The sequence below is a fragment of the Camarhynchus parvulus genome, chromosome 7, assembly GCF_901933205.1.
Source record: "Camarhynchus parvulus chromosome 7, STF_HiC, whole genome shotgun sequence".
NCBI classification, from domain to species: domain Eukaryota; kingdom Metazoa; phylum Chordata; class Aves; order Passeriformes; family Thraupidae; genus Camarhynchus; species Camarhynchus parvulus.
The window spans coordinates 3435943-3450852 of record NC_044577.1 but is presented as its reverse complement, the minus strand read 5'-3'; the positions used below and the strand labels follow the sequence as shown (position 1 = coordinate 3450852).

The 14910-nt window shown below is 45.9% G+C and overlaps 1 protein-coding gene across 5 annotated transcripts in view; it reads right to left on the bottom strand.

The window, feature by feature from the left end:
- The window catches only part of IKZF2 (IKAROS family zinc finger 2), a 108727-nt gene extending 99485 nt beyond the window's left edge, over positions 1-9242 (bottom strand). For 2 of the 5 annotated variants that reach the window (XM_030952924.1, XM_030952929.1), the window contains exons 1-3: positions 7741-7811; positions 6134-6182; positions 5308-5412 (exon numbers count right to left, since the gene is read on the bottom strand). In XM_030952924.1, the coding sequence (XP_030808784.1) occupies positions 5308-5412; positions 6134-6182; positions 7741-7743 (157 nt within the window). In that variant the 5' untranslated portion in view covers positions 7744-7811. Of the gene's footprint in view, positions 1-5307; positions 5413-6133; positions 6183-6717; positions 6921-7740; positions 7812-7947; positions 8026-8887 lie in introns of those variants that run through there. The other 3 variants (XM_030952925.1, XM_030952926.1, XM_030952928.1) reach the window with 3 other exon arrangements.
- Positions 9243-14910: the final 5668 nt, after the last annotated feature.

The window sequence follows — 14910 nt, the reverse complement described above, 5'->3', positions numbered from 1 at the left end:
TTTTACTCCACCCTCGTTATAACACTCACTGAGAGGGAGGAATGTTTTTGCAGCTGAGTATGTGGCTCCATAGGGAATGCCAGGACTCTCACAGAAGACAGGAAAAACACACAGGGGAGCCCTTCACCATTGCAGTGTGGGTTACAGATACTCAAACACCAACTCATTTCAGTGGCTACTCTGGGCTGGTTTACACAGAGTTCCTACCAGAGGAACTATTTCATGATTTTAACCACACCAGTGTGAAAAATCTGAGCTGATGTGGATAAAGCTATAACAATTCAAGGTACATCCCAGGAAATGCTTAATTTCCAGTTAACCCTTTCCTCTGTTTGGGTTGTAGTTTTTTTTCAAGAAACACCGTGTAACACTACTTTGCAGAGCTTTGGTTTCTTAGGTTTGGAAAACCCTTCTATTTCTGTTCAAATCCTGATGATTGCCTTTCCATTTAATATTTTTTCTTCTCAAACTCCAAGAAAGCTAAATGGCTAAAACTTTGATTAGCACTACTGCCCTGGCAATTCCCAGGAAGTCTGAGGATAAAAGACGGAAGCAAAGACCGTGCTCTTGTAAGTGCCCAAGGAGCTCACTTCTTACAGTTCCCTGCCACACTTTATTGAGCTCATCCCTCATGTCTGAGCTCATCTTGGCAAAGTCCATCTTCACTGTCCTTCAACCTGCCAAACCACAGGTACATCTGTTTTGGGCATCACCGTGCAATTCCACAGCTGAGTGCTAAAAAATCAAAGTGTCAAGACTGCAAAGTCAGACACAAAGGACTAGAGGGCATCTCAAGTGACTGTCAAAAGTCCACCTCCCCGCACTGAGGCAGGAGATACCCAGACCAATAAATGCTGCCTACCGTACTCCTTAAAGGCTGCTGAGGAAAGAACATTCCTCAGCATCTCAAGGTGATCAGGTCCAAGTTTTTAGCACTTTCCAAGATATTTGGAAGAAAAGGAGACCTGAATCCCCAGTTCAGAGCACAGTAGTTTGGCTGCCAGAATTCTTCATGCCCCAGTGCACACATCAGGGGAGTGACTGCCTCAAAGCACTGATTCAGTCCCTCTCTGCAGCCCAGCCCGGCCAGCTTCAATCACCCTCCCTAAAGGAAAGCTTCCATCACCTCATCCTACTGAAAAGCCCACAACACATCCTGAGCCAGGAAAGAATCCCAGAGCAAGGCTCAGCCCCACATGCCTGGGAGTAAATTCTGGTGGTGATAAGTCTTGTTTGCCACGGAGCTGAGGCATGGAGCAACTTCTAACTTTAATCGGTTTCATTCCAACAGGAATGAAAATTCCAAAATCAGGCTCCAAAATTACATTTCTTTATCCCTATAGAAACACTAATACAGCTGTGGTACATGAAACTCTCAGCTCAGGACAACACAACTGTGACAAAACAGGAGTTCTATGACAACTCAGGCTTCAAAAATGAAAGTGATCAGGAAAGATTTGGGGCTTTGATGCCGCAAAAAAAAGTACAACCAACAGTCCACCCTGATCACTTGAAATATAGTATTGGCTACATTATAACGAAACCTTGCCCAAGTTCTCTTTAAACACCACAGCTGAAATCATCCCCACTTAGTGCTGCTGTCCCAATTAGTGATCTCGTCAGACAGCACAATTGTTCCCCACCACGGAGAAAACGCTATTGCCTCATTATTTCCAGCAGCAGAGTCAGCCGACATGGCTTATTCTCTTAATGAATTAATTCTCATAACTTACTAACGCTTCCAGCTACTATAAACACCTCCTGAAAGCATACCACAATTTTAATCGGTTTCAAACATCAGATGTTGGGTTTGATATTTATGATTGTTCTGACTCTGTTTCATTTAAGAGCTCCTTTTGTCTATGAAAGCAAAGATAAGAAAGTTAACTGGGACACCCACTGTCAAGCCTCTAATTTAAGGGGAAATTGCCTTTGTCGCTGACTGTCAGATGCTAATAGCTGCTGCTACTATTTTCCCTATGATACCAGGCCAGTGATCTTAGAGAAGTGTCCTTCATCCTATACAAAGCAATGATTGAGTCAACTAATTGAACAACTGTGCCCCTGCAGTTTCTAAAGCAGACATTCCTCTAAGTCCATTTTAACCTACAGGAAAAAAATATCTCTAATAACTGTAGTAAGAACTCAGTGTGGCATTGTGGGGAGGTGACTGGGAATTATTTCTTTTTAAAGCCTCTTTTATAAGGATTCCCCATTAGCCTTTAATTAGCATGCCAGTTCCTATTCGGAGGTTTCTGATCACTCACAGCCCAGTTCAGCACTCACGGACAGGAACAAGACAGACTCCCTTGAACTCTGTGGGGTCTGTGGGGGGGCTTAGGGCCATGCAGGGAACTCTGCAGTACCAACACAAAGTTAATTGAGCAAGCCTGTGACACCCAGCTCTGGCTGTCAGCCTTTGTAAGAGTTTTCCTACGGAAGATCAAAAGAAAATCTGGACTTCCAGATTTGGGGCTATGTAAATATATCATCTGTACTCAGCAGGTGTAACACTAATTCATCTTTTGCTGTAGAGAAAAGTGAGATGATCTATCAACCTCTTCGGTTTGACTATTTACATGTATTTTAAATCTTTGCTTACATAAAACTACAGTGAAGTATTTTAGAACAGAGCATCTGCCAACACACATGCAGTGCTCTGCTAAAGGCAGGTATATGTAAGATCATCAGTTAGCTATGACAGGTGATTTAGTGTGATTCATCTTTCAGGATCATCTCATTCACAAGGAAAATTGAGTGTCATCCTCGTCCATAACCCACAAATACCATCTAGATACTTGAAAATGACAATAGGTTAAAGGATGCAGCAGCCAAAATATTCGACCCAAACCCTTTTGGAATAGAACCTGAAAACATCAGTAATCCAGACAGAACTACTAACACAGATTGCCAGGGGCTAATGAACATAGAAAACTCTGTACCCAGCACATAATTTTGCTGTTGCTGGGAGAGCGCTACTCAGTCATTTCAGCACAGATCCAAGAAATTTCCTTCTTTTGGTGTTTCTCCTTCTGAGCCAGACACAAATTCCGACTAAATTAAGAGCTGTGGTTCAAAACAATTCAGTGGAAGGCGAGAACAAAGGTCAAAACTTGGATCTCTACCTTGCAGGTGCACATTCAGAGCGCACAGCCAAAGAGGGCCATGCGCTTCTGGAAATGACTGGCAACCAATCCAGGAGTGAAATATTTGGGGTCTGCTCCCTGTATCACCTCCTCCACTCCCAAGTCCTACCCAGCCAGGAGGACATGCCTTGGGCTTTGCTGTAATGGCAGCCAACATCACTTAATCTGCAGCAACCCACTGGAAATCGAACCAGTCTGAAAAAGAACATGGCCACCGCCTCTACCTAAAACAATGGATGATGGGTCAATCCACTGGGAGCTACTAAATTCATATAAAATATTTCAAACAGTTATTCCACCTCTATCTTTCCTTTTACAATACCAAAAAAAAAAAAAAACCAAACCCAAAAGAGTTTTTAAAAAGAGGTGCAGGCCCCTGAGTTACCACACCTTTAAAAGGATTTCCTGTGCCCCACAAAACAGGTGGAAAGCACTAAAGCCCAGCCCGGCGATTTAGCCTACACATGCCAGATTCAAGATTTGGCCAAAAACCTTAAATGAACCAATGTAACAGCTGCCACAAAATCTCACAACCTTTGATCAATATCTTCCGTGTTTAAGGCAGCACAAGCAGCCTCTCTGCAAAACAATCCTAAGCCTGCAAGGAGTAAATAAATTACAATAAATATAAGAAGCTTGAGTTTTGTTTGGCTTAGGAAACCCAGGCAGAACCCTTAATTTTTCAACAGCAGCACATCCTAATCTCAAAGCATTTGAGACACCTATGATAGGCCAAAAAACCCCTCTAAAAAAAATAAGATATTCACCAAGCCTGCAGATACATATGTGTTGCAAAGAACTAACGAAGTTTAAAAACCATTGAAAATGTTAACACAATGAACATGAAAATACTGAGTGTGTTAAAGCCTTTTGCATTACTTCATTCTAGATCTTTTTATTCCTAATTTGACTTTGGTTTTCAGTCTAGATTATAAAGAAGATTTAAAACACAGATACTTTTTCCCCTTCCAATGAAGCCTTCCCATTAATAAAAAGGAAACAAAGAAAATGAAGAAAGTGAGTAGTAAAACTTTTACAACATAATAAAGTATATCGGAATCCCAGTGCAGCACAATTGGAATTGTCTAAAGATGCTGAATTATGGGTGGTTGTCATATAAAGTTCAGCCCATGGTATTAGAAATCATATTCTCCAGCAACATGTATATAATTGAGAGATCTTCATAATAACCCTCAGTTTAAAGGCTCATAAAACTGCGCTTTACCCGTAATTTGCAAGAGGAAAGGATTCTTAAAGGAAAGTAACATCTTTTTCTCAGAAAGACTCTGAAGGCTGTACATTTTTAAGCAAGCAACCCTAGAAGCTCTATCTTTCAGAGATTTTTGTAGGGCATTATACTAACTCTTGGTTTCAATAGATAAATATGTATCTGTAGAACTCACAAACCAGAAAGAAAATTAGTATCACATAGAGAGGAACACTAAGTATGTTGAAAGCAAAGCGCACTACATTTTTTCATGACCATAAGTGCAGAGGTTACATTAAGGTAAATATCTTGATGTAACACTGTAACCAACACTTAAACAAGGTATGGCACTCACACACATAGAAAATGAAGATTGTTGCTTTTATGAAATTGCATAAACTACAGTTACCCACCTCCCATATATAACAGGAGAATAATTCTATAAATATTATCAGCTCTTGACACTTACTGTGCAGACTCTCTAAACTCTCAGTTTCTATCTGACATTCTAAACCAAACTCCTTTCAGTTTGTTAAAATCAACTATAGTTTTGTAAATAAAATGTGTTTGTTTTCAAATAAAGCTGCTTCAAGCTGTTTCAGGAAACAAAGTAAGTAATAGTAGTAATGATAATAACAATTTCTATTTGGATTTCAGAACCTGAGGAAACAAAACTAGCACATGTTAACCCTAGTGTTTTCCTACCTGGAGCAGGTACGGACCAGCTCTCAAATGCCACCTTGGGATAGTTCAGACTAGTAATGCCATTCATGTTTAGATGAGACACCAGCCCGAACAAGAACCAAAAAAAACAAAATCTTCCCTGTCCTCCTCTGTTATTAGCAATGCCAACAGCAGTGGCTAAGACCTGGTAAGCAAAGCAAGGACCAGGAGGACCAGACCAAGCCAAGCCAACCCTGAGCTAGAGAGAAACAGGCTTAAGACGAGACTTACTGCCTGCCATGTGACAGGGGGAGGTGTGCTGCCCATTGGGAGTGCTAGAGGTGAGGTCGATGGCCATGCCGCAGTGCTCCCTCTCAGGCGAATAGTCATTGTCACCTGCCGGCACAACACAGGTCCCGTCAGTTTGTATCCCTTCTTCAGCACGGATATACAAACATGAAGAACCACGACCCGCTGGCCCCCTTCGCCCCTGCCCTTCCCTCCTTCACCAGCGGGGTCTTCCAGAGCCTGTCAGACCTCGACTCTCAGTTGCCCCAAGCAAGATTCGGCTGATTTTAAGAGCCCCCTCAAAGCTACTGCCTGAATAGCACCCTATTTATTACTCACACTCCTGCGGCAAACTTTGTCCCAGCTGTTGGTTTTAAGTAAGTTAAGATTACTTTTCCATTAGCAAACAGGGACAATCCAGGCTGGGCAAGGGAAGACTGGAATAGTAATTCACCATACAGACCTTCCCCCAAAAGCTCTGTGTTAACTGACTGTTAAACAAAGCACAACCCCACACACACAAAACAAGAGAAATACATAGGGAAAGGCATAAAAAAAGTTTTTGGCTGCAGTTTGAATTTCTGGAGAGGAACTTTCACTAATTTGCAAAGTTTATTCACCCTCAGCAAATATTTAAACCTAGAGATAATCACCCATGCACCCATCCCCGTGCATTTCTCAGTCATACAGAGAATTTATATTTAAATGCTACTCATTCAGTGTCAACGCAGACACTGTACACAAGGAAGCTAAACTTTCAGGTTTCTGCATTATACAAAGGAGAGCAGGAAAAGAAAAGTAATTCAGAATAATCAAAATGACTACTTACATGTAATATATCCATCAACAGCCTCTGCTTCCATAGTCAAAGTGCAGTGCTGCAAGGCAGAAAAGTACACCCTCAGAGACGCCTGTCAGTATCAACCATTAAATGATTAAACTTACTTAAAGCCCTAAGTAGTTGCCCATTTTATTGCTGTTGCAACCACTGCCTAGAGAAAGACACAAGTGCACTGCATGTGCTCGTTTGCAAATCACTGAACTCTTCCTGTAAATTATGTGAGCAGACATGCAGCTGCCTCCTGGCCAGGTGGCACATGGATCATCCTGGTCTGACCAAACCTCTCTCTCTGTGCGCCACTCACATTTTTGCCCGATCTGAGAGTTTTTTTCCTGACTTTCTTCTTGTTTCTTCAAGCTGGGATGGTAATGCTTTATCAGTTATCTGCTCTGTCTGCAGTCAGAAGAGACTTTGAGGATATGGATACTACTGACAATTGTTCTTTTCACACACACTACAAGACACTGCCTCCCGGTCTAAACAAAATAAACCCTCCCGTGTCCATTCCCCTTGGACAGAGTTGTTCCAGCTTTGTCCCACACCTGTGTGTGCACACACACCTGTACACACACCTGTTCACTCTAACCCTATTTATTGGCCACAGCACAGGGCCAAACATCACAATTCATACTCCCAGATCACGCATTTTGTGGTGTGAAGCAATCTTAAAGTTTCTGGAAGCACTTTGCTGACACAGAACAAGCTATTACTTTCCCGAAACCCAAGTAACTGTATAGAATGACACCCCCTAGCTATCATTTGATATATATTGTGGGGGGGGAAGAAAAAAAAGGAGAGATCAATAATCATAACTATGTTCTTTTAAGTAGAAAAGTTAAGAATCTGACATGACCAGAGGAAAATTTTATTTCCTCTCTCCCTCCATGGCCTCTTTTTTTGCCTTTAGTTTCAAAACTCTCACTGCACCAGGCAGCTAAATTATTCACAATGAGCCATTTCTGTATTGATCGCCAAGTATATTTAGCCCTGGCTCCTGGAATTTCTCCATTACTTACTGGAAAACAGGCAGCTTCACTTCTTGTCTCCAAAACCACTTCCCTCCCCTCCCTTAACCCTCTTTCCTTCACTCCCCCCATTCCCTGCCTTTCCCCCAATAAATAAATACTTTTCTCTGTGCTCTTCTTTGGTATAAAGCAGATCAAATTCCCAAGGCATTCAGAACATAACACTTAAATTTCAACCTGCCTAGCTGCTACCAAACTCTCTTCAATTACTGATTTTCACAACTCTTAAAAAGAAATCTCAAAAAAAAAAAAAAAACGCAAGAAAGTTTTCAGAACAGGTAAGCCACTTCCTCAAACCCTTCAAAATTACCTTATCTTCCCCCTAGTCCAGGTAGGCAGGCACACACTGAGAAAAAGAAAGAAACATCAGAAGCAACAGGGAAAGATCATCCCAGCCAATGAAGTGGAAGGAAAGAAAGGGGAGGAAGGGAGGAGGAAGAAAAAGGAAGACAAAAAGAAACACAGAAACATCCATAACCTAAATTAAAACACGGCTTGAATTTTATTTTTTTATTTCTTCAATGGGGAAAGGAGGAGGAAGAGGAAAGGGAAAAGAAAAAGTTTGGTCACCATTTTTAGGCTGGTGATGGCAAATCCCAGCTGCTGAGCCTCTCCACAAGGAATGGAGGGAGAGAGTTTTGCTCGAGCTGAAGACACAGAAAGATGGAGAAAGTTTAAAAAAATGTTTTTTTAAAGGCGGGGGGAAAAGAGGAGGGGGAAAGAGAGACGGGGGGGGGGGAGAGGAATAGGGGAGAGAAACTCGCCCCCGCCACTTACAGGTGGGGCATGCGGAGCCGGGGAGCCGGGAAGCCCCGGGATGAGCCGACGGGGAAACTCGCTCAGGAATGGCACATACTTTGAAGGAAGATGAAGAACAAACAAAAAAAAAAAAAAAAAAAAAAAAAGAGGGAGAGGGAGGGAGGGAGGTCAGCCGGTGCTACAGCAATGCGATTAACTAGCGCGGAGAGAGAGAGAGAGAGAGGAGAAAACTTGATCCACCGGTTCCTTACGGATTCCACGGGATCGGGGGGAGCGGAGGGATTGCGGGGCGGGATGAGAAGAGGGGATGAGAGGCGGGATGGGAAGAGGGGGGCCCGGCGGGCGCACTCACACCCGCGCAGCAAAACCGGGCCAACTTCCCCGGAGCGCCGCTCCGGCCCTGGGCGACGCCGGGCTCCGCGCCTCATCTTGCCTCTCCCCGCCCCTGCCACAACCTGTCAAAGTCATGGAAGTCCTGCCTCGCTTGTCATTTTATTCCCTTTCCCCCCTTCTCCCCGCCGCAGGCCGCAGCCCCCCGGGGGCGCGCAGGTGGCGGCGGGCGCTGAGGGAAATGGCAGCGGGGCCGGGCTGGGTAACGGACCGGCGAGACCCGCCGCGGCTTCTGCCCCTGCTGTCTTCTGGTCTTCGTGGGGGGGTTTTCGTTTGCTTGGTTTGTTCGGGTTTTTTAAAATTATTTATATATATATATATATTTTGGGCTAACAGCAACAAGTCATCGGCGCCCGCGGGGATGCTGCACAGCCGCGCTCGGCTCGGGAACCCTCCGCACACACAGACCCGCACGGACGGACCGAGCCCCGCGTCCCGCCGGCCCCGGAACGGAGCTGTCCCTCCTCCCGCCGGGGAAGGGGGGACCGGGGAGGGAGAGGAGAGGAGGGGAGGAAGGGAGGGGAGAAAGAAAAAGAAAGAAAGAATAAGAAGCCAGGCGCAGATTTACCTCAGCCGCGCAGGCAGTGAGTCAGTTCCATCCCCCTTTTGTTTGTGTGTTTATTAGTGTCGGCTCCCTCTGCCCAGTGGAGGTGTGTTTGTGCACGGCAGTTGGCTGTGGGGGGACTAAGGCGGCGGAGGAGCCGTAGCTAAGGGTAATCCTGTTTTTACTTCCTCCATCTTCAGAGAGCAGAGGGTTAGCCTGGGACAGCTGGTCAAACCCCGAGAAACCGATCCGGCGGCGGCGGCGGCGGCCGCTCTCCCTGCCTCCCTCCCTCCACCAGACACACACATACACAGAGACACACACTCATTCGCTCCCTCCTTCACGCACTCCCTTCCCTCCCTCACACACAGATACACGCACACCCTGCCTGACACACACACACACACTCCCTCAGAGATACGCGCACTCCCTCACACCCATACACACCTCCTCCTTCACACACACTCCCTCAGACACACACTGTCCCTCCCTCAGGCTCAAACCCACGCACACTCATTCACTCCCTCCCTCACACTCAGTGTACTCCCCCACGGACTCACACTCTCTCCCTCACGCACAGCCAGCCCCTCACACATTCTCATTCCCTCACTCACACTCAGCCCTGCACACGCACTCACTCCTTCACACTCAGGTCTCCCCTCAGAGTCCCTCACACGGACGCACTCGCTGCCTCACTCGCACTCAGTCCCTCACACACCATCACACTCAATCCCACGGACACTCATCCCTCACACACACTCACGCTCAGTCCCTCACACTCACACACTCGCTCCCCCCACCACCTTCAGACCCTTTCCCGCCCCGCAGCGCCTCAGCCCCCGCGGGGCCGGCGCGGCGGGGGGCGGGTGCCCGCAGCCGGCGCGAGGCCGCTCAGCGCGCTCGGCAATCGATTACAGGACAAGTGCGGCCGCCGCCGCTGCCGCCGCCGCCGCCGCCGCCACAGTGCGCGCCCCGCGCCTCACGCGGGCGGGCGGGCGCGCACGCCCTCAGGGCACGGCCGCGGCCCCTCAGGGCGGGCACTCCCCGCACCCCGGCGGCAGCCGCCGCCCAGGGGCTCCCGCCGGCCGGGCGGAGGGACCGGCAGAGTCATGATTCAGCACTTCTATTTATAACCGCCCGGGGGGCGGCCCGGCTTGTTACTTAATTAAACATTCGCGGCTGATAATACGAGCGGAGCTTCCTCGTGAAGACGGGCCGGCTGCGAGTGAAGCCTCTGCATGGCATTCCATCCCGGTGCCGGGAAGTCGGTGTGTGGGGAAAGTGTAAAAACCAGCATTAATGTCCTGAGGGATATCCTCTCGCTGCCCTACAGCCAAGGCTGAAGGAATGACCCCGAGTATTTCCCACAGCGAGGGGACAGCCCCACACTGAGGAGACACCACTACAAACCCCCTCAGAGCTTGCCCCAGCCCAACCCTTTCGTATGAGGGTGAATTTTTGCTATGTTTCCTCACAGAAGTTTTCCCTGCATTCCACAGGTCCTGGACCAGGTGCCAACAGCATTGTCCTGCTCTCTTCTCTTTGAGCTGCTGGTGACCCTGGTAATGCCATCATTAGGCACCAGAGTTCACGGCCCATTGAGAAGCTAGGGTTGAAATGATGACATTTCAATTTGCAAAATTTAGCAAGTACATACTAGAAAGCATCGAGATTCAGGCTGCCCGTACATCGTTGAGCCTTTTGACTCAACAGAGCAACTGATGGGAATAATGGAAGAGTTATTCTTGATTTTCATTGGTACCAAAGGAGAGTAACACCTGCATTTTGCTACTGAGGTTCAGACAAACGCTGGATGGAAGTACCACCATCACTGCATACCCACATTCTTTGTGTATCAAAGGCTCTAGATACTGGAAAAATTTGCTTTGAGGCAAAATCTTAATTACAAAATCTTGAAGCAAAAGCCTTAACTCTTGCTCTCACTACACACAAGCACAATACTGTTGTTAGAGACAAGGCGAACCCCAGGTTTTATTAACACTGCTGCTTCACATCAATTGAGATTCTGCTTTGTAGAAGAGCAGCAGAGCCACCCAATCCTGAGAGAGGGAGACAAACCCCACTTTGGAAAAGACACTAAATGATTCAGCCAGCCCAAGACTAAAGTTAATTGACAGCTCTCTCCCCAACACCACAAATTTGAGCCAATTATTCACTACGCCACATCTGTGAAGTGGGTTTAACTTAACTCTTCTCATTTTGCATAGGAAGGAGGCAGAAAGGTCAGGGGACTGGCCACAGAGAGCACTCCGAGCTGAGCCTAGAAAGCAGACTTCATGTTTCCCACGCCTACGTATCAACAGCTAGACTTGGCTTGCCTACGCCAGAAAATAGACTGGCATAGCTGGAGCTGGGTAATTATACCGTAACAGTTTATGCCGGAATAACTCTCCTTGCGGACACTCTCCTCCAGATGGGAAGTGACTTCCCAAAAGCTGTCCAAATGAATCCACACAACAGCACACACTTGGTGTTTTGTCTTTCCCCCCACCCCTCCTTCCCCTCTTCATTTTGGGGGGTAAAAATTCCTGAGATGTGGGTCTCGGCAGCAATTTGAAGCCTTCGATCACTTTTACAGACCATTAAAAGTGGGGACAAATGCAAAACATGTCATTGAAATGCTACAAGTCTTGTTGTCAAGATTTTTATGGTGCTTTTCATCAAAATGTTGAAAACTGAAAGCTTCCAGCTGGCTCTCCGTACAGGTAATAACTTAATAGCTAACAGCTTTTCTCCCAAAGCTGCTGGAACCTGCTTGAGCCATGGAAGCTGATGGGAAAAGCCAGACCCATCCCCTACAGTAAATATTTTCTGATTTTTTTAAATCAAGCTGCTCTGCAAGCTTTTGAAACCAAATGAAGCTGTGAAAACAAGGAGGAGTGACCAAGGGAAAAGTACAGGGAATAAAGTGGCAGGACTTGGCTTTGTAAATCAGCTTGCTAACTCTGAGGGCTGCAGAGATGAGCACATCCTCACTACAGCAACACTGGGCTGAAGCACTGGTTTCAAGGCAGAACTTGGCAGAACTTGGGCTGTAGCAAGAGCTCCACAGTGATTTGCATTGCCCAGCTCAGCAGAGCTGCTGTGGTGATCTTGAGGGCCAAGTGATGGCTTGGGGATCAAGAGAGCCAGATTCACATCCATCAATGACCAGAGGGCCTCCGCATGACTTTGGCCAAGCCATTATTGCCCTGCATTTCAGTTTGCATTTTTGAAACACAGCAATTAAAGCAATGAGAGTGTTTCTTCTGCCAAGCAGTGTCCCAAGAGCAGTTCTCAGCTTTGCCACATTACAGAGGTTCCTCTGGCACACCTTCCTGGAGATCCTGGGAGCCCCTTTCCATTGCCATCCACAGGACCCCTGCCTGCCCTGGGACAGGGTCCTGCCACACAAGTCCAGCTGTCCCCAGGATCACAGGCTGTGCCAACAACCACCTACTCAAGAGCTGTGTCCTCTTTGGCACTTGCTCAGTCTCCCTGAGCCTTGGTTCCCCTCCTGTGTGCTGCAGATAACAGAGCTCCCTGGTCTCACAGGAGCGTTTAATTTCTCATCATTTGACAGCAATGTGCTTTGATAGGTTTGATGGGTTCAGCCTGTTTTCAGCTAAATATTTAAACATTTAACCCATATATGCGTGTGTGTGTGTATATGCACGTGCACGAGCGAGAATTATTATTCGAAAGCTCCATCATACTTTTTATGTAAATTCGGGTTTAAAGTTTCTAATTTCCCTTTTTTATATGCCCGTATGAGGTCAAGGTGCTCTAGGAATTCACTCCCAAAACCTTCTATATGTAAATAGTAGCTCAGCACAGCGTAAGTCCAGACTTATGTACACTTAGCAAATTAAAGGAGACTGATGTGGCACACTGAGCAGCAGACCCCTGCATCGGCTCTCTGCTGTTGAACTGAGCCCTCTTTTCCCTTCCCACAGAAGGGGCACTTTGAAGCAAACTGGATCCAGTCCCAATATACTTTGAAGAGGACAAACACAGACCTTTCTTTACTTAACTGTGCGTTGGGCAATCTAAAAACCATATAAGCACCAATCTTATTCGTTATTCCATCTCCTCCTCTTCCCTACAATGAAGCACTGTTTTCTGCTTATATGTATCAATAAATGGACCTATAAAAAAATAATGAACATCCTTGAATACCTTCAGAGCATACTCTATTAATTTTAAAAGGGACGCAACATACTGCACCCCTTGTATTTCACCAAGATAAAAGCCTATAGATTAATTCCTATTAAAACAGTTGGTATTTTCAGGACATGCAGATGTAATTTATGGAGAGGCATAATACTCATATTAGCTCAAAGGCCACAGAAACTGTAGATCTGTGTCTGTTAGTGTAGTTGTACAGGCATTCATTGTACAGAGAGCAGTTGAAAAGGCAGAGTATGTAATCTGAATACTAAATTTGTGAATAGTTTCTCACTTGGGCTGGTTAGGCTTTTCAAGCGCAGCGGATGCTTTGTGGGGGACTTTGTAAAACATTCTGCTAATATATCACATGGTTCCTGTATTTTCTTCTCTTATCTTTACTGTCAGAGGCTTTATTCATGAAGACACAATATTTGATTCTTAAAAGGGCACCAGCTCCTGCTCTGTGCTCTCCACCTGAATTCAGTGTGCTCCGTGTGAGACTATTTTTACAACAAATACTTCTTCCTTCCTCTATAAAGTGGACAACTTTAGGTGTATATAACCCAGAAGTATACAAGAAACAGATCTTTTCCCCCACCCTCACACATTCTAATTGCTATATCCAAGTTACTTGGAAAATAGTATTATATTTTCTTTTTTATCATCCACAATAAAAGTGTACAGGTTTTGTCTTTTATTATAGAGATATAAATGTATATGGATATTTCATTTATGAGGAAGGGAAATTCTAAAGTGTCCTAACAAAATTTAATTATGACACAAGCTACTAACACAGAATCCTTGAGCCTGGGATCATTTTTATTCGTTGCTTGTACAGCACCTAGTACAATGAGGATTTATGCATGACCTAGCTTCCCACTTAGTACTTCAACAAAAATAAGAATTAACTCTTGCTCTGCTTATGGCTGGAAAACACAGTACCAACAGAATTATATACATCCCACACTGCACAGAGAACACCACAGAATTATGAAGCTTGTGAAGCAGCCAATACAGAAGTGTGCTGGATCCATTTAAATTACTGGAGCTGCTGGAGGCATTTAGGCAGAGAGACAGTTGTTACTCAAAATTTGGCAAAATGACAGGTATCAATTATGTTGAGTATTGCAAAGTACCAGGGAACATTCAGTGACAAACCACCAGGCTCACAGCTTCACAACAGCTGAAAATTTGGGGAGAATGGAGCTCTTCCACTTCTCTGTGACAGGATTACCATGAATGCTGAATGTCAAAAGGTCAGGGTTGCCATTTGAGTTTGAAAGGGCTTCTACAACACAGAAGACTTCTACCAAATTCAGCTATGAACATTGTGGGGGCAGGTCTTGTAGGGCTTCCAACACTGACCTGCTGGGTTCAGCCTGCTCTGTTCATGCTGGGTGAAATACAGACTAGATACAGCCACCCAACACATACATTTCTGTACTTGAAAAGAGTTTTTAGCTCTTTAAAGCTTGGCAAAGACTTGAGGAATAAGGACGTTTTCTCATTGAATCCAGCCTGTAAGTTCACAGCACTGGCCAGTGGCTTCCTGGGGCCCAGGAGCCATAGGGATTCCTCAGGCTAGCCTGGCAGGAGCCTCAGCAGCCCAGGGTCCGTCCCACAGTGCCCAGGCCAGAGATGATGGCCAGTCTAACCAAGAGCCCTGATCTTCAGGGAAAGCTGTGGTGATGAGGCAGCCTAGAGGTAAGGCCAAGGAGTCAGCCTGCAGGTCAGGAACAGGAGGGTCCATGGCTTGCAGGAGACCAGCCCTCCTCAAACAAAGCCAGACTCCAGGGCTGAGCTTAAATGAGCTCCTGGCCTGTGCTAGGAGCATGGGTGAAGGCCTTGCTGAGGCTGATCCAGGTCATTTAGGTCTG